A 27,840-nucleotide genomic window follows, 5' to 3' on the forward strand; every position below is an offset into this window, starting at 1 on the left:
CCAAGATATGATGATTTGAAAATGTTCTGCTCCATTCACTTCTTGTTTAACTTCTTACTGAAAAAGGCTGTATCTCGGCTCCTAAGCACTTTTTTTTTACAATGAATTTTGGCTGTGGCACTGAATGTTTTTTTTTTGCAATGAATTTTGGCCAGTGGCACTGAATGAGTTAAGACAGTATTTATTGAAAAGAGAAAAACAGGTTTGGAATCTTTCCATACACATTACGTACAGTATATGTAGTTCTTTTTGTGATATTATCAAACATAAATATCAAAACACATCAGAAAGTCTACATTTCCCCCAAAGGAAATGCATATTCAGTCAGACCAGAAGCAGGGATAAAACATATATAAATATCTATAAAAAATCAATGACCAGATGGGGGGTATATTAAAAGCAGAGGCATGGACCCCCCCCCCCCTCAATTTGTCTGCGATCTGAACAAAGTCTTAGTCTTAGAATGTTGACCCTCCTAGCACCCCTTCAGTACGATATCAAGATGCATAAGAGACGGAGTCGCCTCGAGTACTCCTCCTCCCCAGCCATGGTGAACACATGGTGAAGCCTCCTTTATTACTGGAGACTGAACCGGCAAGCAGCCACTCAGAAATGCTAAATTTGGGCCTGCAGCCTCACACATGGTCCTCCAGTCTCATCGGCCAGCGCTCGAGAGTTGTCCATCACCCGAGTCCTGAGCAGCTTTGGTCTAGAATAGGGATGCTTAAACCATTCAAACCGGGAACGAATCTGTATAACCACTAAAACCATTATTTTTATACTTTGGCTATTCAAAAATAGCAGATCTACAAGCTCATAGCACGGCACCGAGTGCCGCGCTATGAGCTTGTAGATCTGCTATTTTTTTTTTATCGTGAACATTTTTGCAAATCATTAAATATATATATTTTTTAAGCGAACATTTTTAACTAAAATCTTTCCTTCTGGGGGTCCCTGGAACAATATATTTTGAGTTGGAGGTCCGCGGACAAATACATATCATTTTGGGGGAAGTTTGAGAACCACTGATTATAGGAACATACGTTTTTTTTTTAAACTGTTAGGATTTAGAAGACATCTGTAGAATCTCCCATGCAAAGATTTGAGTTACAAATGCTCGCTTTAAAAATATATATATTCAAAGATTTGCAAAGAATTCCAAAATTTTTCAAAAATAGCAGATCTACAAGTTCATAGTGCCGCGCTATGAGCTTGTAAATCTGCTATTTTTGAATAGCCCAAAGAAATAAAAAAATGACATAGATGCGTTCCCGGTCTTAATGGATTAAACCATTCAATCCAGGAACACATCCACAAATGTCTTCTAAATCCTAACTGGTTTCTGAAAAACCTACGTTGCCATGATATCAGTGGTGCTCAAACTTTTTCATGTCAAGGACCACTCAAAATTATATGTATTTGGCCGCCGAGCATTTAGTTCCAGGGACCCCCAGAAGCAAAGATTTGAGTTACAAATGTTCGCTTTAAAAATATATATATTCAAAGATTTGCACAAAGTTTCACGATTTAAAAAAAAAACAGCAGATCTACAAGCTCAAAGCGCAGCACTCGGTGCCGCGCTATGAGCTTGTATATCTGCTATTTCTGAATAGCCAAAGTATAGAATAATGGTTTAAGTGGTTACACAGATTACACAGATCCCGGGTTTTAACTCATTGACTGCCAGAGTTAAAACCTCGTTCATAGCAGCCCTTGCCAGCGATTTTCGTGTTTTTTTGTTTCGTTATTTTGTTATTTAATTCACATCTAGAAAGTCTACCTTGACACTTGAATCGTTTTGATCGTTCCACCACTAGAGAGCAGCACATACCAAGCTTGATCGCCTCTCGATCACACTCGCCCCCTCCCAGACCCACTCACACAGTGAAACACATGAACCGGAAGTGAAATGTCTCAGATTCTGTTATCGGCGAAAATTACTTTGTGATACACAACGGGGATGACTGTTCGTCACCCAGACCATAGATTATAGGAGGGGAGGTCTCCGATCGTTTTTCATAGCGTGTGAAAACCTGTTTGTTTCCCTATTATGGTCGAAAATGACTGGGGGGAAAAATGTAAAACCGAAAACGGAACCCAAGTCATGGAACCGGATGCAGTGGTGGTTGAAGTAAGTGGAACATGAAACTTAGCCTGATTCATAACAGAATAGCGTGATCAGAGCATAAAGATCAATAAAGACCATAGATCGCATTAACGCGATCCTGGCGGCCAAGCGCGCTATTTATTAGATCGCGTTAATGCGATAATGGCGGCCAATGAGTTAATGGGTTAATATTCCACTAAAACAGCGATTCCCAACCTGTGGGCCGAGACCCACTTGTGGGCCGTGAGGGCAGTGCAAGTGGGCAAGATTTTAACCATAACAGTAACAAAAATTTTAATAATGTAAAAAAAAAACGTTTATCAGATGGGTGGGCCGTGAGCGCTTAAACATGTTCAAGTGGGCCCTCGTGCAGAAAAGGTTGGGAACTGCTGCACTACTGATACATGAACATACGACCTTGAGGTCGAATTTTTATATTTGTATGTGGATGGGCTCTGTGTTGTACTGTCTCTCCCTCTGATTGTGACTGAGTTTGTGTGTGCGTGTGTGCGTGCGTGCGTGCGTGTGTTTGTTTGGTTCCAGGTGTTGTGTGATGATTGGTGGTCATGTGTGATTGAGCAGGAGGTGACCTGGGTGTTGATTGGCCTGGAGATGACAGTTTCCAGGATATACAGTAAGTGCAGCTGACACCAGTCAACACTCTCTGTCTCCTGCCTGGCTCCCAGCATGACCAATTCTGAGAAGACTTGTTCAGTGTACATGTTTAGTTTTTTTTTTAAGACCGACAGTCCAGAAAATGGTAGGGATGGAAAGCCTTTTTGGTTCATGTCCTTTTCTCCTGTTTTGTGGTAGGGAGGCTATTTTCAAATAAAATCTTGCGGGGAAATTATAATAAGCAGATCTGGCAACACTGGATATTCAAATCTTTGAATATACACCTGTCGGAGCCACCGTCAGGTGGTGAGAATGGGCAACATCGCGTCGGACCCCTTGACCCTCAACACAGGAGTCCCTCAGGGCTGCGTGCTGAGTCCTCTCTTCTATTCCCCTGTACACCATATGACTGTGCGGCCACGCACGGCTCCAACGTCATTAAGTACGTGGATGACACGACTGTGATGGGCCCGATCGAAGACGACGACGAGACGGCCTACAGAGCCGAGGTTGGAACATGGACACTGCGGTGCCAGGAGAACAACCTTGCTCTCAACGTCGATAAGACCAAGGAGCTGATCGTGGACATTAGAAGGCCGGACAGAGAGCACGCACCTATTCACATTTACCATGGTCTGTTCAAACCGCTGCGGCACCCACGGCCAGGCAAACGATACAGGAGCACCGGGAGCAATACCACCAGACTCCTGAACAGTTTTTATATAGCAGCAATTAGACTGCTGAATTAGAGCTAAGCCTGTGGCCACTGCACAGGCTGAAACTGAACTGTTTTTAATGGACTGTCCTTTACATGCATTTCATGACTCTTAAATTATTATGCACATTGCCACTTTTTTACGCACTTTGTTACTTGTAATGTGATGTGACAATAGAGTTTGATTCGGATTCTAAAACTGAGCCTTTAATTATTATTTTTTAAATGAGTAAGCTGGAATTGAAAACAAAAGGTCAAAACGTTTTTAAAACTATAATAACCTTGACTTGGACATCTAGTCACTGTATTTCAGTCTTATGAAGAAGCCATGCCTCTGTTTTGTACTTTATGTAATTGAACTAGGATGAGATTTACGCATATCTTTTGAGATTGTCCAGAAGGTCGAAGCTTTTTAGGAAAACTGTCCCAACTTATTAGATATTGAACCGCAATCATAATGGACCATAAAAGTCTACTCTGTTGAAGCAAGTTCAACAGAGTAGCCTTGAGGGTTGGCTTGCAATGAGCTTTAATAAAATAAGTTTGAATTTCTTTCTTCGTTTTTTCTTTTAGATTTAGATTAAAACTGAACTTGACTACAGTTCATGCCATTGCTGCTGCTGATATGTATAGTTGTGTACTTTGCAGAGATTTGCGCCGGGTGCAAGATAGGGCCCCATACAGCATCGGTTCTCAAAGTGGGGTCCTTGGGGGGGGGGGGGGGGGGGGGGGGGTACCAAGGGGGTCCCCAGCTAAATTAGTAAATAGCGTCACAATAATTGTAACCACTATTATTTCATACTTTATTACTACTATTGAAAAATAGCAGATATAAAAGCTTGTACTGTACGTTTGTTATTTTTGAAGAGTCATGAAAACGTTTAGAAATGTTTGAATAATTTTGCTTTTTTTTTAACACAAATCTTCTCTTCTTGGGGTCCCTGGCAACAAATATTTTCAGATGGGGGTCCGCGGGCCAAATACATATCAATTTGGGGGTCCTCCTCGACGTGAAAAAGTTTGAGAAGCACTGCCATACAGAAGCTCCACATCCACGCTCTCCCACTTCAACCCGGCAAATCTGTAGGATTTATGACTGAAGTCTCTCCTCCCTAATGACCATGATGCATCATCAACGGCAGGAATCTTAGCATGAGGTGAAGCTTAAAGAAAGGTGGTTAATTACCACTTGACACGTTACCGTTGTGTGCTAAATGGCAACGAAATGCCACTGCTGTGGACGCTGGCCATCCCGTTTCCCTGCCTCTGTAAACAGGATTTGGATAAAGGGCACGTTGGAGGCGCTCAGAATAGAGTCCCTGTTTAATCCATTCAATACGGGAACGCATCTGTGTCATTTGAGATTTGAGCTGTAACCATTATTTTATACTTTGGCTATTTAAAAATATCAGATCTACAAGCTCATAGCGCGCTATGAGCTTGTAGATCTGCTATTTTTAGAACAATCTTGAACATTTTGTGCAAATCTTTGAATATATATGTTTTTTGAAACAACCTTTTTAACTCAAATATTTGCTTCTGGGGGTCCCTGGAACAAAATATTTTACAAATGTCCGCTTTAAAAAATATATATTCAAAAGATTTGCACACAGTTTCACGGGGAAAAAAAAGCAGGTCTACAAGCTCATGGCGTGGCAGTCGGTGCCGCGCAATGAGCTTGTATATCTGCTATTTTTTAATAGACAAAGACATCTAAAATGATTTTTCCGTATTGAATGGGTTAATCAGGACCCTTTCAATGAAGGGGTTGTCATGCTCTTGCAGCGTAAGCAATAGGACTCAAAGTTGAGTTTCGACTAATTTGTTTAATAAGGGATAATAATAATAATGGCCCGCTCGCTGTACAGTACATCATCCCGCTTATTACGCGGTTATTTGTGAACAAAATCATTAACGTGACGCAAAACCCCAATCTAAGAGTTAGTTTAATAGCGTGTGACAGGGTCTAACAGGACGTGCCGCGAGTAGGCAAACATGAAATTGCACGCATCAAGGAAAAGGCTTTTCTTTTTCTTTCATTTTAATTTAATTCGTTTTTATATAACACAAATGATTAATGAATACTCTGAAAATTGGTCAGATGGGTGAACGCTTTCAAGGTTTTAAAGTGGGCCCTGAATCCAGAAAAGGTTGGGGACCGCTGAAATAATATCTACAGCTATTTTCATATTTCAATGTATGACACATCATCTGTAGACAACAGAAAGATGACTGCGCATTACTTGTGCCACATTCTATCAGACCCTGTCAATAAGCTTAGATACTACCGTTTCCATAGCAATGTTATGTAAACAGTGGTCTGTGATTGAGAACAGCGGTCAGCTATCGAGGCATAATAGACCAATCGGAATCCACTATTCAAAAAAGCCATGTAATAATAACCTGCCAATAAAGAAGTCAGGAACCGCCCAGGGCTCTTCCAAAAAGTGGGTCTTGGTATTTGCAAATGTTTTGTCTTTCCCCTCTCCTCTGTTCTCGGCCTACACTAGCCTCATCCTTGCGCTGCAATGACCAAATCAAATATCACAATATTTTTGACCAAATAGCAAATACCTCAATATTGATTAGAACAAGTTTTGTGATGATACAAAAACACACGTTGAATATAATAGTCCACCTACAACGCCACAACGAGACACTATGCCATGTGTTGAGAGCTTTTTCGAAAAGTAGAAAAATAGCGCTTAAGTGATTAAAACCAGGAAAAGACAACACTTTTGCCATATTACGATATCCAATCAACCAGAGGATACTCTAATATCACCATATCAATATAATATCGATATATTTCCCAGCCCGGTCCTCCGATCTGCTTTCTTTCTTACTCTTCTCTGCTCCTTTTTGTCTCTCCTTTTTCTCCAAATCCCCCCCCCCCTCCCTCCAGTTATTTCCTTTGCTTTCTCCCTCTCCTCCCACAGTCCCTTTCTCTCCCATTTTCCCATGTCTCTCTTCCATGCAGATGGCACTTTGAAGCCAATTAGCCAGAGTGTGAGTGATGGTGTCTCGCGGGCAGAGTGTAGGACGGGCCTTTTCAACTATCAAAGAGTATAGCGGGGGGAGAGAGGCACCGAGGCGTACCCTGAGAAGGAGACCTGTTGTGCTGTGGCTAAACACTAAAGCACGGATCAACAATATTAGCTACATCAAAACCGGAACTTGAATTTGTGAAATCCTCCATGCGTGGTGTATGGTGTGTGTGTGTGTGTGTGTGTGTGTGTGTGTGTGTGTGTGTGTGTGTGTGTGTGTGTGTGTGTGTGTGTGTGTGTGTGTGTGTGTGTGTGTGTGTGTGTGTGTGTGTGTGTGTGTATTTACTTCTTTCAAGTACTGTACTTAAGTACAATTTTGAGGTACCTTTACTTTACTGGAGTATTTCCAATTTTCAGTACTTTTACTTCTACTCCACTACATCTCAGAGGAAAATATTGTACTTTTACTCCATTACAATTATTTGAAAACTTTAGCTACTAGTTAATTTTCAGATAGAAATTATGATATTATAGAACATACATTAACCACTTTAGTCCTATTTTATACCTAGGCTATTTGAAAATAGCCGATCTACAAGCTCACAACGTGTCGCATCGCGACGCGTCGTGAGCTTGTAGATCTGCTATTTTCAAATATTTTAGTACTTTTACTTTTGGTACTTTAAGTACATTTTGATACCATTACTTTTGTACTTTTACTGAAGCAAATTTTGAATTCCAGACTTTTACTTGTAACAGAGTACTTCTACATTGCAGTATTGATACTTTTAATTAAGTAAAACATTTGAGTACCTTTTCCACCACTGTGTATGTGTGTGTGTGTGTGTGTGTGTGTGTGTGTGTGTGTGTGTGTGTGTGTGTGTGTGCGTGCGTGCGTGCGTGCGTGCGTGCGTGCGTGCGTGCGTGCGTGCGTGCGTGCGTGCGTGCGTGCGTGCGTGCGTGTCCTGAAGAAGGACACACGCTGCATAGTGTGTGTATTATTGCAGCACAAAAAGGCTGCCTCCAAAATGTATGACTCATCTCGCTGCAACTCATGGACCACAACACCAAGAGACAACGTGAAGAAGACTATATTAGCTCTCCCTTCCTCCGCTATACGTTCACTGCCTGAACCACTCCACTTAGGCAATGTTTGGAATTCTGGCATCAATGCACCATGTATACTAGGGCTGGGCCCAACATATATTGAAACCGATATTTAGAACCAATGACCGACTTATAACCGAATAATCAAGAAGCAAGTTTTTTTTTAACCGAATAACCAAGAAGCAAGTTTTTGTATTATTAATATATATATATATATATATATATATATATATATATATATATATATATATATATATATATATATAATGTGTATGTTTTTCATATGTCAACAAATTGACAATAGATTTTTCATGATCGACTTAATCTATTAGTCTGATTAACCACTTAACCCTGTATTATACTTTGTTGTACAATAGTGGCATACAAAAATTGTGAAAATAGTCGATCTACAAGCACAACGCGTGCTTGTAGATCTGTTATTTTCACTATATTTTTTGAATAATCGTTTATTCATTGTAATTGAGGCAAGTTTGAAATAATTGTGATATTTATTTGAAGTCATCAGCCCTAATGTGTACCCAGTGAAATCCTGAGCCTTACTAACTAGCCTTTAACTAACTAACCAGGGGTCATCACCATGCAGACTTTATAATGGACTTTTTCATCTTCAACTTTATTTTTGGACACACAAAATGAGCAGTCAATAATATTACCAGAAACACGTAGCTCTAACTAACCCTAAATGTATACCAAGGACTCCTAATGTGCCATAGTGTATGCCAATGAGCAACACATTTTATAATGATAGTATTTCTGCATTAACTGCAGGACGCCTATTGTGAAGAAAGCCTGGAGCCTGGCACATCAGCCACTGTATACTGGCGTCATCATTCTGTGTTTGGGATTTATAGGCTCTATGCCTTTGTTCTTTTTATACCTTTATGCTCTATGCACAGCAGCCATATTGAAAATAAATTGGGCCTTTTCCTTACTTCCTTCACAGCCAATTAGTCTTGCCAATTAGACTAATGAAGGCTCTGTTCCATTCTGGTCAAACAGAGTGCTAATATTGTGCATGTTGGCTCACTGGAAACACTCTGCTACACCAGTGGGTCTCAAAGTGTGGTCCAGGTACCCTCATGGTTCCTTAAGGGGGTTCAATGGCCGCTTAAGGGTGTAAAAATGGTGTAAAAAGAGTGTAAAAATGGAACCAAATGGACCCGTAAGGGTCCATTTGTACACTCTCAGAGTTATGGGGGTCCTTGAAATTAAAACATTTGAGAACCACTGTGCTACACTAAATGGAGCCTTAATTAGTATAAATGGTAAGACCTGTGAAAGCAGTAAGGAAGAGGCCCAATTTCTTTCCAATATGGCTGCTGAGCCCATTGGGTCTCATCAGTACAGTCAGTGCTTTCATTTTCCAACAAAATAAGGAAAATAGTTATTCATAGTTTTTCTTTTGTGACTAAATGATCAAAACCCTCTATTCTTAGTCAAATGGACCTGAGTTACAACTGTACTTGGACCGCTTGTTTCTGTCTACACCAAATCTCGGATCGGCTATTTTCGGCTCACGTTTACCCCAAAAGAGGAATGCTGGGCTTCAAGTGGTTAATCCTTGTCACAGACATGGAGAAGTAGCCTACTTGCCACGGACACATTTGTCCGTGTACGTACACAGTGATGACCCCTGACCCTAACGGGTCCATTTGGTTACATTTGGTACATCCTCAGAGTTACAACAACACCGAAGATTTTACTGTGACACTTCTCAAGTCCTTCCTGGTGAGTCATACGCGCATTAATTTTTCATTTTGAAAGGACACGTTCTTTACCCGCTGCGAAATCCTGAGTGTTAATTGAACTCTGAGAGGGTAAAAACTGTCCCGTAAGGGAGTCAAATGGACACTCAGGATTTGGCAGTGTTGATTCAACGTGAACGTGTTGCCTGGTTAATAGGATTTCAGACATGACTGCATGCAAGTGCAAAGGCACAGGCTCCCCTGAGAGTGCTGAACACCCCCCCCCCCACACACACACACACACACACACACACACACACACACACACACACACACACACACACACACGTTTGTATAACTATACTTGTGAGGACAGCAATATTTTAAGACAGTGATTTTAGGAATTTGTGACATTTGACATTTTTAACCCTGATTCTGAAGCTGATCTTATGAGCTTATATATATGCTATTTTTGGTGCAGAACCCAATGCTCAAACTAAGTATAAATTAGGTTGAACCCCAACCCTAACCCCTAAACCTAACCTCTAAATGTCCAATCCTAACCCCAACCTGTAAGCCTAATTCTAAAACAATTTTTTAAAAAAGAATGTTGGAAAATTGTCCTCACAATGTCTAGAAATTATCTACTATACTTGTGCATGGGGACATACGGTTCTCACAAGTAGTATAGTGTTACAACTATACACGCACACGCACAAGCGCGTGCGACAAGGTTGCGGTGCATCTTTCACCCTCTACAATACAAGCTCCCTCTGAGTGAGTCAGAATGTGAAGAATGGTTCCCTGCCCCCCTGTTCACTCCGGGCTGGCAAGTGGCTCTCAGAGAGCCCATTAGGGGCTCCGCCAGCCAGAGCCTGCCTCGGAAGAGACAAAAAGAAATGGAGAGAGTGGGACAGAGATAGAGAGAGAGAGATAGAGAGAGAGAGAGAGAGAGAGAGAGAGATAAAAGGTGGCCTGAAGGAAAGAGACAAAAGGAAGCATCGACAGTGAAGCCTAATTTGTCACATGATGATGTCGTTCGCTGAAAACAACTGGTTTCCCCGGAACTCGTTTGCAAGATGAATTCTAAATCCGTACAAATTTCGTACCGATTCTACAAAATGTTGCTACATCAGTGGTTCTCAAACTTTTTCATGTCAAGGACCCCCAAAATGATATGTATTTGGCCACGGACCCCCATCTCAAATGTTTTTTGTTCCAGGGACCCCCAGAAGCAAAGATTTGAGTTACAAATGTTCGCTTTGAGAATATATTAATTCAAAGATTTGCACCAATTTTCACGATTTTTCAAAAATAGCAGATCTACAAGCTCGTAGCGCGGCAGATGCCACGATGCGACTTCTCGGTTATTCGAAGGTTGTTACTGGTTTTAAGTATCGGTTTAGATACATCTTTCGGTTAATTGCCCAGCCCTAAGAGAGAATGAAACGGAGCCATTCCTCTCACATCATTGGTCTTCAGAGGGCCTGATACATCAGTACTGTGGCTCTCTCTCTCTCAGCGTTGGCGATGGCCATTCCCAGCATGCCTTTCAGGCAGGCCCAGCTGGACCCATGGGCATGGGCGGCTGAGACAGCCTGACGGGCACCGCCTGGGGATGCCTGTCTGCCCGCCCGCCCTCCTGCCTGCCTGCTTGCCTGTCTGCCTGTCTGTCTGTCTGACTGCCTGTCTGTCTGTCTGCCTGTCTGCCTGTCTATCTATCTGGATATCATCCACCTCCATTCCCAATCAAATCAGTGAGACAGAGAGATGGACAAGCACACAGGAAGCCAGGGCAAGTTAAGCAAGACAGACTGACAGTCTGGACATGGGGACAGATGGACATGCTTTTTCAAGAGGAGCTAAGAAGCTTGACGTCATTACTCATTACCTTTATGTACCACAAAGAAAACTCTCTGTAAGAGGGCTTTGATAAATAGTTAAACCATCAACTCTTTAATTTAACATTTTCACTATATTGAAGTAAAGGGTTTAATGTACTTTTTCCCTTCCTGGAAATAGTGGAGTCAAATGTACAATTTGTCAAATGTAGTGGAGTGAAAGTCATAAGTATCCAAAAATACAAATAGCCTACACATGTAAATGTACTTTGTCTGTACTTTGTACTTTTTCCATCACTGCAGGAAACATACCACAAAGGATAATCTCTGTAAGAGTGCTTTGATAATAGTTAAACCTTTAGGCCTACCAACAGTAATAGCTTGTTTGGTGCATTACAAAGACAAACAAGTCATCGAGCTCATTTCCTCACGTATTCCAGGGAGCCTTTTCATGTGAAACAGAGGACAAAAGACATGCTGTCATCAAAGTGGTTATCAAACCTGTTTACAAAAGGATGTTGTTACCAAACCTAATAGCAACATGAGTTAGGTAAAGGCTTACTGCCCCCACTAGGTTAGGTTGCAGCATTACAATCGTTGAAAGTCTGAAAGCAAAATGCAGTCTGTGTCTCCCCCTAGTGCCGATTAATGGAACGAAACAAATGAACTTTTTTTAAGCTCACAAAATTAAACGAAACAAATACACTTTTTTTCAAGCAGATAATATCCAACTTGAGCTTGTATATCTGACATTTAGAAAAAAAAAATGTTGGGGTTGGGGGGGGGGACTTTTGGAATATTTCTGAAACATTTTAAGAACACAAATTTTGTAAGGGGGCCCTGGCACAACATATTTTCAGATGGGGGTCCACGGTCAAATACGTCCCTGACACGAAAACGTGTGTCTCTCACTCTGACTGACTGACTGACTGACTGACTGAACCACTGTTCAAACATGCATTCCTGTCACTCCCTCCTCATGCAGTTTGGAAAGAGCCAACAATATGTAGGCACCCCAAGCCTGTCACAATTAGGCTAGTACATAATCACCTGATTGCAATTATCTTAACTAATTGCAGACATGTTTTCATAATCACTAGAATGGTTTCCATTCATCTGTATAAAAATAACAGAAATGTCACAATTCCATATTTTTCCCCCCATGTTGTGCTCTTTTAATCACTTTCAACCTGGTGATTCCTACTTTGTGCATTTTGGGCAAAACATTTCCACAAATGTTAGCCTACATTATTTATAATGATTACTGGTACCAGTCATTATCAGTCATTTCTTGGTATATTTCAGTAATAGGCTTTGTTTAGAGCTGGCCTATGTAACCTTTCTCTTCTACCCCGGATTTGAACCCGGTTTGCTGAATGTCATCAATTTGACTCCGGTTTGCTGAATTTGACCATTGAGCTAATAGAGCCTGACTGCTTGCTCAGGGGATAAATCTAAATCTTGACCATCAGGTCAAAATTCATGTCAAATCCTGTCTCTAGGTGAGACATGACCTTTGATACAATCTAAATATTTCAATAGAAGAGCAGGGAAACAAAATACAACCACCCTAACTGTATAAGTTATATTGTATTAACATACTCTACCATACAGATTGGACAAAATTATATTTTATTCATAAAAAAGTGACAGTGCCGCTTTAAATTATTTGTCATATCAGCCCTGTGCATTCTTTGTTCCACAAAGCCTAAAAAGAAATGTAAATTTAATTTATATGTTCCAATGTTCAATGCCAAAAACACGTTTAGATAATAAATCGCAATTATTTGTCTGACTCTGACAATTAATCATCAAGTAAAATGTCATGGATTGTGCAACCGTGGGTATCACATTTACCCCCAGCCAGCAATTTGCAGGCAATTCATATTTTACTGGTCAAGTGTTTGAATTCAAATAAAATGTCCCATCAAATAAGTGAACACACAAAGCTGCCAAGCCGTTCTTTTTTTAAACAGGTCCGTTCATGAAAGTCCTTACGGTCTTGTTTCCAATGAGGGCCTGTGAGCAATTAGGGGTTAAGAGTCTTGCTCAGGGACAAATTTCATTTCATTGACACATTTGCTGGCCTGGCCTGGAATCGCACCTGGGGCAACCAGGGCCTCTGGCTCCCTAGGCGGGCTCACTAACCACTCAGCTATGGCCGCCCCTGCGACCGTTACAACAGACATAATAGAGACAGGGTTTATTAGTCCCCTTTTCATACCCTGTTTCTAGCATGAATCTATATTATTTACTAGAGCTTCTCTCCCTCTTTGACCCCCCTCTCTCTACCTTTTTTACTTTATTTTTTCTTCTAAATTTAGAGTGGCCAATTATTCTTTACTCCTTTTTCTCCCCAATTTAGTCGTTATGCCAATTCATTCCTCCCCACACACATTTCTGTGTTGTCACTGCTACTGACTCACCTGCCAGTGAGGAGCCCCCACCAGGAGGAGGTAGAGCCTTCGTCCTACTCCTCCCGCCCAACACTCCCCGCTGACAGGTGCCGCCCCAGCCCGTAGGAGTACATGCAATGACCGATATCACCCTCCCAGTGGTGGAAAGTAACTAAGTACATTTACTCAAGTACTGTACTTAAGTACAATTTTGAGGTATTTGTACTTTACTTGAGTATTAACAATTTCTAATACTTTTACTTCTACTCCACTACATCTCAGAGGCAAATATTGTACTTTTACTCTACTACAATTACTTGAAAACTTTAGTTACTAGTTACTTTTCAGATATAAACTATGATATAATGAAACATACATTTACCACTTTAGCCCTATTTTATACAAAGGCTATTTGAAAATAGCAGATCTACAAGCTCACAACGCGTCGCAGCGCGACGCGTTGTGAGCTTGTAGATCGGCTATTTTCAAATATTTAGTACTTTTACTTTTGGTACTTTAAGTACATTTTGATGCCAATACTTTTGTACTTTTACTCAAGTACATTTTTAATTCTGGACTTTTACTTGTAACGGAGTATTTTTATATTGCAGTATTGGTACTTTTACTTAAGTAAAGAATTTGAGTACTTTTTCCACCACTGCACCCTCCCCACCCAGCTTCCCTCCCCCGAACACGGGCCCATTGTGTTCGTGTAGACGCTCGACAAAGCCGGATGCACCACGGTGGATTCGAACCCACAACCTCCGTTTGCGCCACCCGAGCGCCTACCTTTTCAACAGAAGAGTAAGGAGACCACCTCCAATGTGCTACTTGGTATTAACCAGCGTGATATAACAATGTGACAACACCAGTGGTGGAAAAAGTACTCAAATGTTTTACTTAAGTAAAAGTATCAATACTGCAATGTAAAAGTACTCTGTTACAAGTAAAAGTCAGGAATTCAAAATGTCACTTGAGTAAAAGTACAAAAGTATTGGCATCAAAATATACTTAAAGTACCAAAAGTAAAAGTACTCGAATGTTTGAAAATAGCCGATCTACAAGCTCACAACGCGTCGCGTGCGACGCGTTGTGAGCTTGTAGATCTGCTATTTTCAAATAGCCTATGTATAAAATAGGGCTACAGTGGTCAATGTATGTTTCATAATATCAATTTTAAAAGTAACTAGTAACTAAAGTTTTCAAATAATTGTAGTGGAGTAAAAGTACAATATTTGCTTCTGAGATGTAGTGGAGTAGAAGTAAAAGTATTGGAAATTGGAAATACTCAAGTAAAGTACAAATACCTCAAAATTTTACTTTAGTACAGTACTTAAGTAAATGTACTTAGTTACTTTCCACCACTGGACAACACTAGCGTTGCCTCCCCATGTAAGAATGGAATGCGAAAGTTCTCTTTCTATCTCAATGAGGAAGTTCCAATGTTTGGAACTACAGGAGGCAACATCCCGCTTTGCGGCGAGATCAAAAGCGTGACGCAACTCTCCCTTCTACACTCCTACCATATAATCTCTGTCATCGTTTGTAAATTATTCTCTCATTCACCTGATTTTGATTAAAAATTAATTCATCAGATTTGAGGTTATGAAATTCAGATGACTAATAGGTGCCTGTGACCTGTGTCAGGTCTTTTGTTGCTGTTAAAATAATCACATTTTGTAACTAACTAACTAAAATTTACGGGATATAATTCATGTTAAAAAAAATTACGCATACAGTAGCTATTTTCCGCCATTTCCGAAATTCTTTGAATACTATTGACGTTTTTAAAAATGTTTGCCTATGCTGACTTGCCCAAAGTGGGAACTCAAGTGGTTTAAGGCTGCCTTTTGTTCAGGGGTGGCCCCTCAAGTGCTTGAGAGCAGTATTTTCTTTATGTATAATATATTGGACCAACAAGTCTATCACATAATGTCATCTCCACGAGTACTCTTTTGGCTGGTGTGTTGTTTTTTGTTTTCCCCTTTTTGTCTTTTTTCCCCCTCCTTTTTTCCACTTTTTGCTCTCTTCATTGTACCTTTTTATATAATGTCAATTTTTTTCAAACATTTCTTATGAGGGGGTTGGGTGGGAGGTTTTGTATTTGTTGTGTTTGTCTTGTGTTTTTTCTACAGAAAACTAGAAGGGTTTCTTTTTATGACTGTTTATCTTATCCTGTAAACTGTGACAATCCTTCAATAAAGATTATGTGAAAATATAAGGCTGCTTTTTGTTCAGCTGTCAATATTAGCCCCACGCTGCCCCGTACTGTCAACAGTCGCACGCTGTCACAACGCAGGTATTGAACTGCCCTGCTTTTCTTCTAGATTAAGCCGAGATTTGTCTTTGATAAGCTTTGTTCTTCCATGTACTTTTTGTTGTAGTTGTGAAATACATTCCTCTTAGCAGACCTGACTGTCATAACATTCAGTGTGTGAGGCCCACGCACGCACGCGCGCGCACACCCCCCCCCCCCACACACACACACACACACACACACACACACACACACACACACACACACACACACACACACACACACACACACACACACACACACACACACACACACACACACACACACGCACACACACACACACACACACACACACACACGCACACACAGACGGTCCTTTCTTGTAAAGACATGGAGAATAAATAGAAGAAACTCACTGTTGTCACTCTTATTGCGACCCATCACTTATTTAAATGTCATTAATTTAATCAATAACCATGTAAGAACACATCAATGACATTACCAGTGGTGGAAAGTAAATGGAAAGTACATTTAATCAAGTACTTTACTGGAGTATTTCCAATTTTCAATACTTTATACTTCTACTCCACTACATCTCAGAGGCAAATAATGTACTTTTTAATCCACTACAATTATTTGAAAACTTGAGTTACTAGTTTCTTTTGTAGATTTGAATTACAAAACATACATGAGCTACTTCAGCCCTATTTAACGTGTCGCAATGCGACGTGTTGTGAGCTTGTAGAGCTGCTATTTTCCAAAGATTTTAATACATTTTATACATAATTATGATACCTTGTGAAACAGGACATTCTACATATTGAGTACTTTTACTTTTGGTATTTTAAGTATATTTTGATGCCAATACTTTTGTACTTTTACTCAAGTAAATTTTGATTACCAGACTGTAACTTCTAACTGAGTGTCTACATTGCAGTATTGATACTTTTACTTAAGTAAAGAAATGTAGTACTTTTTCCACCACTGGACAATACAGAGATGTTGTCAGCTTCCGACAGTTCCCAGTCTGTTCCATAGAGGGCGACATTCACCAGACTAACTCTCACTACCCTGTGTAAATCTACATGAACACTTACATGTTCAAGACTGATGGCCCACAAATGTGTGACCACACAAAACATTATCAAGTGTCAATTAAAAACGTGTTTCTTCAACAAGTTGACCTCTCTAATGCACCCAAGTGGCATCTCAGTCAGTGAGAAATAGCTATCTTTCATAAAAATCCTAAAACAAAAAAGAAGGGTGCTTTCAGTTCCTGAACTGTATGGAAACTGTCCTTTTTGCTTGACTCATAATAGTATTCCGTCTCAATCTGATCAAGCTTTTACATGTTGGAAGGATAAAGGTCTGATAACCATCTCTGATCTGTACATAAATAGTCATTTTTCATCTTTTATCAAAAGATTAATATAAAAAAGTGTGTCTTTGTTCTCCAACACGACCTCCATTATCAACTCATATCAAGTCTGCCTGGGAGGCAGATTTTGGTGTGGAATTGACTGAGGAGATGAGGAGTAAAGGGTCCGGAGAGGATCCACATGGGTTGGATAATGCCAGGTTGCAGCTCATTCAGTTCAAATGTATGCATATAATACATTATTCTAAAGTAACGATTAATACAAATGTATCCTGATTTATCTGATGTTTGTGATAGATGTAACCTCTCAAAGGGTCACATTTTCTAATCTTGTCCCAAAAAACTTTTGGGACAAGACCCTTTTTTGGCAGAACATTTGTATTTGGTTGGTATAGCAAACTATACTGTTTACAGAGTGAACCTGATGCACTAATTGCCTCGTTTGGTTGTTCCAAAGCTTCTCTTGCACTATCTCTTACAGTGTTCAAGGTATGCTTGTAGCAAAGAGAAACATCCTTACAGAGTGGAAGACCTCCACGGTTTCTTGTTTTTCTAGATGGCTTAGCGAGTCTGTATCATTGATACATCTTGAGAGGCTTCAAAGCAACATCTAATGTAATCCAGAAACATTTTGAGAACATCTGGGGCCCTATTATTCACTTTTGAGTCAAACCTATGTGTTATGCGCAATGTTATTTGTGTCCAAAGTGGCCGCTGCTACCCAAAACTACATAGTGCTGCTTTAAGGGTTCCAGCCATGCGCCTGTATATCTGATGAAGCCCAACATGGGCGAAACGTTGTTCTGATTCTTGTTGGTTAAAGGTACAATATTCTGTTAGCAATCATTGCTATAGGGTGTTTGTTCAGTAACAGGAGTCTCCCCGTCTCTCCAGCTCTTTAATAAACAGAAAATACATTTTCTGGTAGGTGTCAAAATCTCAGCCAATCAGGAGAAAGTACCAATTTTTAAGCTTAATTTTTAGTGTTCCAGTTCCCGTTTTGCCTGCTCATTTCTTAGTGTCATCACTTCCAATTTCACTTGTTTAATCTATATCCTGATTGAGTTCTCTATCCTGATTGGATAAAATTGGTAATGAAACTGAAACTGAAACGAAAATGCATTTTCTGTTTTATAAAGAGCTGGAGAGACATGGAGACTCCTTTTACTGAACAAACACTCTATAGCGATGAGTACTATCAGAATGTAGAGATATTTAACACTTATTTTAACCAAAGAAAATCACTTACCCTACCTTTAAATAAAAAGACGGGAGAGCAGTATATTGTGTGTGGATATTCCCTTCTTCTTCACTTATCATTACTATCATTTGCTATCAGCATCATCATGATAGGCTGATTCAAGCTCAAACACTGCTTACTATGCATAATCTGTTTTTTTGGTTGTTTGTTTTACTTTACGTGTTATGTATTTTCTGTTTTGTTTGTTTGTTCTTGTTTTTTTCTTTGTTTCCTCTCTCTATAAAACTATAAAATCAATATCGGAAAAACTAAATAGGGGTCCTAATACGTATTAAGCCATTAAAAGCGGGAAAGCATCTGTGTCATTTTAGATTTTAGCGTTGGCTATTCAAAAATAGCAGATCTACAAGCTCACAGCGCGGCACAAAGTGACGCGCTGTGAGCTTGTACATCTGCAATTCTTTTACATTTTTGAAAAATCTTGAAAGTGTGATGAGAACTACTGATTTAGAAGGCATTTGCAGAATCGGCCTCGGGTCTTAACCCATTCAATGCATCTGTGTAATTCTTTCAAAAAATAGCAGATCTACAAGCTCATAGCGTGGCACTGAGTGCTGCGCTGAGCTTGTAGATCTGCTATTTTTGAAAAAACGTGTAAAAATGGGTGAAAATCTTTGAATATATATATTTTTTAAAGCGAACATTTGTCAAATATTTTGTTCCAGGGACCTCCAGAAGCAAAGATTTGAGTTAAAAATGTTGTTTCCAAAAACATAATGTATTCAAAGAGCACACATTTTTCAAAAGAAAGATTTTTTTTTAAATGGCAGTTCTACAAGCTCGTAGCGCGGCACTCGGTGCCGCGCTACTATGAGCTTGTAGATCTGCTAATTTTGAATAGCCAAAGTACAAAATAATGGTTATAGCTCAAATCTAACATGACACGGATGCGTTCCCGGATTGAATGGGTTAATGTGTTAATTTGAGGTAACTTGACATGAAACAGTGTGAGAGAGCGAGCCGCCGCTGCCCTTACCCAGCTGGTGGGCCTTCCTGAGGCAGGACAGTGATGCGTTGAGCCGAGCACACTCCTCCTCGCTGGCGCCGAACTTCTGCAGCGCCTCGCAGACCTGCTCCTCGCTCATCTCCAGCAGGCCCTCCAGGGTCACCTCACCTGGGCTCATATCCTGGAAGACAGGCCAGGCAACACACATATATAGATGTTAGGGGTGTGCCGATATATCGTCCCGCGATATATCGCGATACGTTTTGGTGACGATATGTATCGTTTTGAAGGAAAAAAAATATCGTTTAAAAAATATATATATATATATGTTTTTTTATTTTTTTACAATAATAATAATCAGGCATGCAAACAGCCCCGAGGTGAAAAGGGTGACATGTTTTTTTTCTTTTCGGGTCAGGTGTCACACTATAGCCCTATTTGGATTCAAAACGGCTATTGTAGCTGAAAAGCTACAAGTTCGCATATCTGAATAATGCAAAAACAGAATTATTTGTTTGCATTTGCTTTTTTTCTCCCCAATATATTTTTCATAATAAAAAAAGTGCGTATCGTATCGTATCAAAATCGTATCGAAGTTGTGAGCCAAATATCGTATCGTATCGTTTGGTGAAACCCCTAATAGATGTAGAAACAGTAAGACACCTCTTTGGCCCGCTGCGGTTCATTGGAGCGATGCACGTCCCCATGTATGTCTATTGAAGCAGGAGGTCTCTCCGGTGTTAAAATAATCATGACTCACAGATTTTCTCAACTGCTTTTCACGCGGTGAAATGTCAGACATGACATACTGTAGGACACACACAAGGTTAAATAAAAGATTTGGGTTTTCATACCAAAACGCCTCGCATTTCCTACATAAAATCCCAATCCCCCCTTTTGTTTACCTTTTTTTAACTAGTTCTTCATGATAAAGTTGTTTTTATGTTGTTTCTGTAAAGCTACTTTGAGTACCTAGAAAAGCGCTTCATAAATCATATGTAGGCTATTATTATTATCTTTTATGGATAGTAAAAGTAATGGTTATAAAACAGAAAACTGTTTTATTCTGACTCAGGTAGTTATGACATAGCCTCGCGTGGCCAGACTATCCGAGGGCAATTTATTTATTGCAACGGCAGATTAGTCTGGAACCAGGCTAGTTATGACCAGCTTCTCCACATGATATGGGGGTGGTGTAGACATGCAGGCCCACTGGCCAATTAGACCAGTATTCAAAAGTACAAAATGACTAAGTACATTTTCTTTTTAATATCAATGCATTGCTGTTTGAAATTTTGACATTTCCCCCAAAAACTATTCAAAGGTTTTCAGCCATTTTCTGAAATTTAAAAAAATATACCAATAATAGTGAAAATAGCATATTTACAAGCTCACAACATATACAGTAGCAAGCATTTACAAGCTTGTGTTAAAAATCGATTATTAAAAAATATATCTGTCAGGTGGAAACCTCATATCTCCAAAACTGTTACTTTTCAGGATTCAAATTCAAAAACAGCAAAAGTGGCAGATCAGCTTGTAGATCTGCTACTTTTGATGCTTTTGTGTGACGCTGTAGTATGTATGATCAAGTAGGGCATTCATTTACGAAAAAAACACAAATAGTTAGAATATGGAGAATAAGAGGTTTCTGCCCGACAGCGATGATATATATAACAGATTAGTTTGATTAACTGTGCACCAAGAGCCAGTTGCACCACCTCACACTAAGTTCAAACTTAGCCTAGTTATAGCTTAAATGACTTTTAAAAAGCCATTTAGACCGGGAAAGTATTGGAGTCGTTTTCAGATTTCTTTGGCTATTCAAAAATAGCAGATCTACAAGCACATAGCGCGGCGCTCGGTGCCGCGCTTTGAGCTTGTAGATCTGCTATTTTTGAATAATCGTGAAAATGTGTGAAAATCTTTAAAAAATATATTTTGGAAAATATTTTTGTTCCAGGGACCCCCAGAAGCAAAGACTTGAGTTAAAAATGTTCGCTTTAAAAATATATATATTCAAAGATTTGCACACATTTTCACTATTTTTCAAAAATAGCAGATCTACTAAGCTCATAGCGCGGCACTCGGTGCCGCGCTATGAGCTTGTATATCTGCTATTTTTGAATAGCCAAAGTGTAAAATAATGCTTTTTAGCTCCAAAAATAAAATGACAGATGCGTTCCAGGTCTTAATGGATTAACTGTGCACCAGTAGACTACTTACCTGTGTGACTTCCTTCCTCAGGTTGACGATGCGGAACCAGTGTCCAAGGCGAGGGAAGTCCTCCAGCTCAGCACTGCGCTCCTCTAAGGCCACTCTGCACTTACAGGACAGCTGACGGCTGAAGTATTTCACCAGCTTCCCCTGGGAAAGGACAGTGGGACTTTGTTTTTATTATCGAGTAAAAGTAGATGTGCAATATAAAATACTCTGTTACAAGTAAAAGGCCTGTTTTTTTTGGTTGGTACTACCCCGTGTCTCGCAGGCATGGCCGTAGGAGACGGGGGGGACGGGGGGGACTCGTCCCCCGCGGGCCGCGGAGCGGCCTCGCGTGGGCCGCGAACCGGTATTTGGGCCGCGAGGCCACGGGGAAAAAGAGGAGGAAAAAAAAGCCTCAAATGAGGCCGGCACTAGGACCCCGCGGCCGCTGCCTGGAAGGGAGGACTGCTGGCTGCTGCTGTGAGCTGCTGTGAGCTGCTGTGAGCTGCTTGAAGGTGGAAGAGCGGCACAATCACATTTATTAAGAGTTATAAAAAGAAATAACCGCAAATAACTACCCAAAACTCGGAAATATCCGCCCAGAACCGCAAAAAAACGCACCCCCCACAAAAAAACGCACCCCCATCCTCGCGCGCGCGCGAGGATGGGGGTGCGCAACGCGACTTCGTGGGCCGGTACAAATATGTCCCCCCCAACTGGGAATGGCTTCCTCCGGCGCTGCAGTTAATACCCTCACAAAAACATGTAGTAATCCTGGTCGCTATACCGCCTCCCCCATGTCAGCCGGGGCGCCTGCTGGAGGAGAAGGGAACTGGTTGGAATAACGTGTTCCTTCCACGCGCTACAAACTCCCCCCTGTCAGGTGACAAGAGGGTCAGTTGGCTCTCATGCATTGAAGGAGGCATGAGCTCGGCCCTGACCTCCCTAGGCTGGTGAGGGGAGTGTAGCCCCCAGGATCACTTAGAAATTGGCACCGGGTGAAAAAATAAGGGTTACAAAATCGCTGGAAAAAAATAAAAAACAAGTAAAAGGCCTGTACTCAAACCTTTACTTGAGTAAAAGTACAAAAGTATTGGCATCAAAATATACTTACAGTACCGAATTAAATGTACGCGGCAAATCTACAAGCTCACAACACATCGCGAGGTGACGCATTGTGAGCGTGTACGTCGGCTGTTTTTGAATAGACGTACAGTAGTAGGCCTACAGTATAAAATAGGGCTTAACTGGTTAATGTATGCTTTTTTAATAATAATCAAAATCTACACAGTAACTTGTAACTAAAACTTTTCAAATTAGTAAGTACAATAATTTACCTCTGAGATGTACGGAATGGAAGTATAAATGATTGAAAAATGGAAATACTACTAAGTTAAAGGTATAGGTGAGTGATGTGTTTTGTTAAAAGGTTAAAGCACTATATTCTGATGGTAATCATTACTATAGATGGGTTTCCTATTTGTAAACATGAGAGGATGATGCACGCGCAGTGGAGGGGTGAGCCTATAGAGGGCGCTATTACCCGCAGCAGCTCTAGTCAAATGTACATTCATAAAAGAAATGGTCTTCACCGGGTTTAATGAAAGTAGATTAAATTATGCAGTTTGTAATATCTTCTTTACTCAATAAAAAATATTTTTGTCGGAAGTTGGATCTGTTTGTAATAGCAGCATTATGCCTATTATGCCTATAATAGCAGCATTATGCCTATCTAAATCCCGAACACGACAACAGAGTGAAGGGCGCTTCCGGTTCGTTCTACCCCAGGCATGCGCAGATTGCACACTCTGCTCTGTGATGACGTCGCGCGGAAACCCATCTATATACTGTAGTGTTTGTTCAGTAACAGGGGTCACCCCATCTCTCCAGCTACAGGATAAACCGAAAATTACATTTCAGGTGGGTTGCACATTTTCAGCCAATCAGGACAGAGAACCCATTTATCAGCTTACATTTTTATTGTGTTACAGTTCCAAATTGGTCTGCACCAGGAACTACTGCGCTAATAGCAAAAAGGAACCTCACGCTGATTTTAAGAGAATGTAGGATTGTAAGATCGAAAAACAACAGAAAAAGAAAACACAGCTCATGGTAACTAATGCTCCACTGGCTAAGAGAAACGATCCACAGATAGTATAAAACAATTAAAAGAACGCTTTTTGAAACGCTTCCGGCTTCCGGTGAAAACAAATGGAATTCTGGGTAATCGAGGACTACGGAAAATTGTATGCAGTGACGGTAGTGACCAGCAGAGGTTGCTAAAAATCGTTAATTGTGCATTGTACAACTTTAACCATTTTCAACCTGGCGTCCCTATTTTGGGCATGCTATTTATACAGTAGGTGAACATTTTCACAAATTTACACAAATAGCTAAAATAGCAGATCTACAAGCTCACAACATGTTGCACCGTGACATATTGTGAGCTTGTAGATCGGCCATTCTGGCAATTTTTTTGAACATTTTAAGTATAAGTGTAAAACAGGGGTGTATAAACTACACACTAATATGTGAATAGAATTTGTACTGATATCACTGTTTGTGTTGGTTTGTACCCCAAACATATAGCTTGTGGGGAAAGATATTTGCTCTAATTGTAATTAAATCTACTCAGAAACATAACTATATGGTACAGATGTTTTGCATGCATGGCACCAACATTCCTTTTTTTTTGCCACCACTGTAGTAATCCAATAAATCTACGGATTACTACAGTGAAATCTATGGCATTTTGTTGAAGTGACGGTCACACTCAGTAGATTTCAACTTCATATGAAGGCTCTGTTGGACTAAAGGACATCGGTCATTGACTGTTTTAAAATATTTAATATTTAATACTTTGTACAGACCATGAATACATAGGCAACAAAGGAACAAGCATAATTTTGTTTTATTTTTGAACACGTCCGAAGGTACTGTTTGTTTATCATGGGCAAATAGCAATATGGGGTTTGAGGTACTCCAAGGTACTAACTGTGCAATTTTGTGCAATTGTTGTTTACAAAGCCTAAAAGCCAATCAGAAATGCAATTTGAATTTGTATGTTCCAATATTCAATGCCAAAAAACACAATAAAATTGTTAATCGCAAATTATTTGTGTGACAATGAATTAATCGTCATTGTGACAGCCCTTGTTGCTGGGAATCAAGACTCGGACCACGCGTGGGCATTATTTTACACACTTGTGAGAGTTAACCGCGTTTTCCCAGACAGACGCAATTCAGCCGCAGTTTGATCACCTTGTGCTCTGCCTTTGTTTTCAAGGGGAAAGCAGTCCTTCAGGAATTTAGAACTATACTGTCTGCATTTAGCAGACGCTCTGTGATGGCCACACCAGCAGCCACACACAAGTCAGTAAAACACGGCGGACACTTCTCTTTTCTGGTTTATTAATTTAGTTTATATTAATTTTCAGCACTACAAACATAAACGACTACACACAGAACCGGTTAAATTACAAACTGTTTAGTGCAAGTTTGATGGAAAGGTTACTGATTGGAGTGCACGTACATTAGTTAACCTTTGTTAGGGTCAAGTTGTTTTAATTTGCATTTAAGTTGATTTGGTTTTCTTTGAGTTGCCAGCTCTGCTGGAGTTGATTGGCTGGCCAAGGAACGGGAGACCAGCTGCTTCAGATCTGCTGATGGGTTAATTCGACTGCACCATGTGCCCTTTGCATATGGGGAGGGGCAGGGGTTTATTATTTTTAAGATTTAAGATTTTTTTTGATATTCAGATGTATTGTAATCTCATAAGTTAATATTAGTTAGTGTTGTGTATGGTTTATGCTGTCGTTATTTGTAGTCAGTTTAAATGTTAGTCTTTGTCTATCCCTCTTTGTGTTAAAGGTGGTCTGACCACCCACTATATAATATGTTCCCCTCATGTGTCATTTCTGTCTCATTTTGGTCAAGTACCTTTATTTTGACATCATTTGTTTTTGGGACCAGAGTTATTGTTTGTCACATTTTTGTTCATTTTGGTTGGAAAGACAAAAACCAAAAAAGAAACTATACAAGTCTCCAGTGGTGGAAAAAGTATTCTGATATTTTACTTAAGTAAAAGTATCAATACTGCAATGGTGGAGTACTCTGTTACAAGTGAAAGTCCGTAATTCAACATTTATTTGAGTAAAAGTACAAAGGTATTGGTATCAAAATACCAAAAAAGTACCAAAAGTAAAAGCACTAAAATGTTTGAAAATAGCAGATCTACAAGCTCACAACGCGTCGCGATGCGACACGTTGTGAGCTTGTAGATCGTCTATTTTCAAATAGCCTAGGTATAAAATAGGGCTAAAGTGGTTAATGTATGTTTTATAATGTAATAATTTATATCTGCAAAGTAACTAGTAACTAAAGTTTTCAAATAATTGTAGTGGAGTATAAGTACAATATTTGACTCTGAGATGTAGTGGAGTAAAAGTAAAAGTATAGACAATTGGAAATACTCCAGTAAAGTAAAAGTACCTCAAAATTGTACTTAAGTACAGTACTTGAGTAAATGTACTTAGTTTACTTGACACCACTGCAAGTCTACCTGTGTCTCTCTCACCAGCCAACTCGGTCCCTGACACGCTCTTATCCAGAGCGACACGTGCAAAATCAGTAAATGGTGCGACCCCCTCGTCAACAAACGACAGGGTAAAATGGTCACGTAACTAGAGTGCAAAGAAAACAATTAAGTGCTTCAAACAAACTAGGTCAGACCTACTGTAGACTGTCTATACAACACGCTATCTAAATAGCATTCTAGGCATTTACGGTCAAGCAAAAACAAATATGAATAACAAACATTATGTGAACAAGTAACCAACATTATATACAGTATACAGTATCTGCATAGTATAACAAAATAGGTGACAAGAAGGGATACAAGGAAAAGGAGTGCTAGGGCTTAACAGACATGCAAGTATGAACAAACATTTGCGCACACAGTTTTTGCATTGCATTTTTATTTATTTTTTGCATTTTCTGTTACATGCAGAACTATCTACAGCAGTGTTACCCAAACTTTGGGTTGGGACCCATCTTTGGATCTTTGGACCAAGTAAATATCCAATTTTTTAAAACTTTCACTACAATTTTGAAACGTTACAATTGAAATTATTTCAAAAGCATTTTCAATGATAAAAAAAAAAAAACTCAATAATGTAACTCATAATGTATTTTTTGTAAGTTTGGGTCCCGGGGAGACACCAACATTTTCTTTTGGTTCTCGAGCTAAAAAGTTTGGGAAACCCTGACCTACAGTGTCGCAAAGAATCGCTGTGTGAACAGCGGACGGACAACGACCAAGGCATTCACCTTGTGGACTCAGAACATGTTTGTTTGAGGTTTTACACCTATATGAGTTTTATTTCACAGCAGTGTTAAAAATATCCCTTTACCGTCTACAACGTTGGTCACCTATTTACAGTCAGTGGAGTGGAGCAGTTTCATTATGAGACAGGCATTTGTGTTACAGGTGATGTTCCACCACATTAATTACATCAGACTAGAGCCTCGGATCTATATATATATATATATATATATATATATATATATATATATATATATATATATATATATATATATATATATTATTTTTTTCATCAAGTGTGACTTTCTCCTGTCTAGATGAAAAAATTGTAGAGTAGCTGTCAGAGGTGCTCTTAAGCACTTAAAGGAGTAGTTCACCCAAAAAAATACATATTTTCTATCAATTAAACAAACGCCATGACACCTTGAATTCATGAAGATTTTTTTGTTTTTGTCACATTCCTAAGCCAATAATTCGATGACCGGGTGGCTGTCAGTAGGAGACTCTTTGAGACTCTTTGAGACTCTTTGAGTCTCCTACCGGATAGACTCCGCCGGTCATCGCCGGTCATCAAATTATGGGCTTAGGAATGTGACAAACGAAACAAAAAATCACCATGAATTCAAGGCTTCATCACGTGTGAAATTGATAGATCATTTTTTGGGTGAACTACTCCTTTAAGCCCTGTATATTTTATTGTGTGACGTATAGCGAAAATAGCCAATTTACAAGCTCACAACACGTTGCGATGTGAGGGTGTTGGGAAATCCATAAACTGTGCATTGTGTAATCCATGACTCATGGATTGTGCAATCCATAACTTTTCTTTTGTGAATATACATATTTTTTTTGTATGTAAATTTATCCCACGATTTTGTAACCGCATTTTTTACACCCAGTGCCAATTGTCTATGTAATCCTGGGCACTACCTTCCCTCTGCCAACCTAGGGAGGCCAGGGCCGAGCTCATGCCTCCTTCAATGCATGAGAGCCAACTGA

General features: G+C 39.9%; 1 protein-coding gene across 1 annotated transcript in view; it reads right to left on the reverse strand.

Moving 5' to 3' along the window:
- Positions 1–27,840, reverse strand: part of ksr2 (kinase suppressor of ras 2) — a gene marked incomplete at both ends in the record, with an annotated part of 118,305 nt that overhangs the window by 81,816 nt on the left and 8,649 nt on the right. Inside the window, 2 exons of the mRNA XM_080433881.1 lie at positions 19,347–19,497; positions 21,543–21,683. Coding sequence (XP_080290007.1) covers positions 19,347–19,497; positions 21,543–21,683 — 292 coding nt within the window. The remainder of the gene's footprint in view (positions 1–19,346; positions 19,498–21,542; positions 21,684–27,840) is intronic.

This window comes from Gymnoscopelus braueri (genome assembly GCF_963280865.1).
Source record: "Gymnoscopelus braueri genome assembly, chromosome: 7".
Classification (NCBI taxonomy): domain Eukaryota; kingdom Metazoa; phylum Chordata; class Actinopteri; order Myctophiformes; family Myctophidae; genus Gymnoscopelus; species Gymnoscopelus braueri.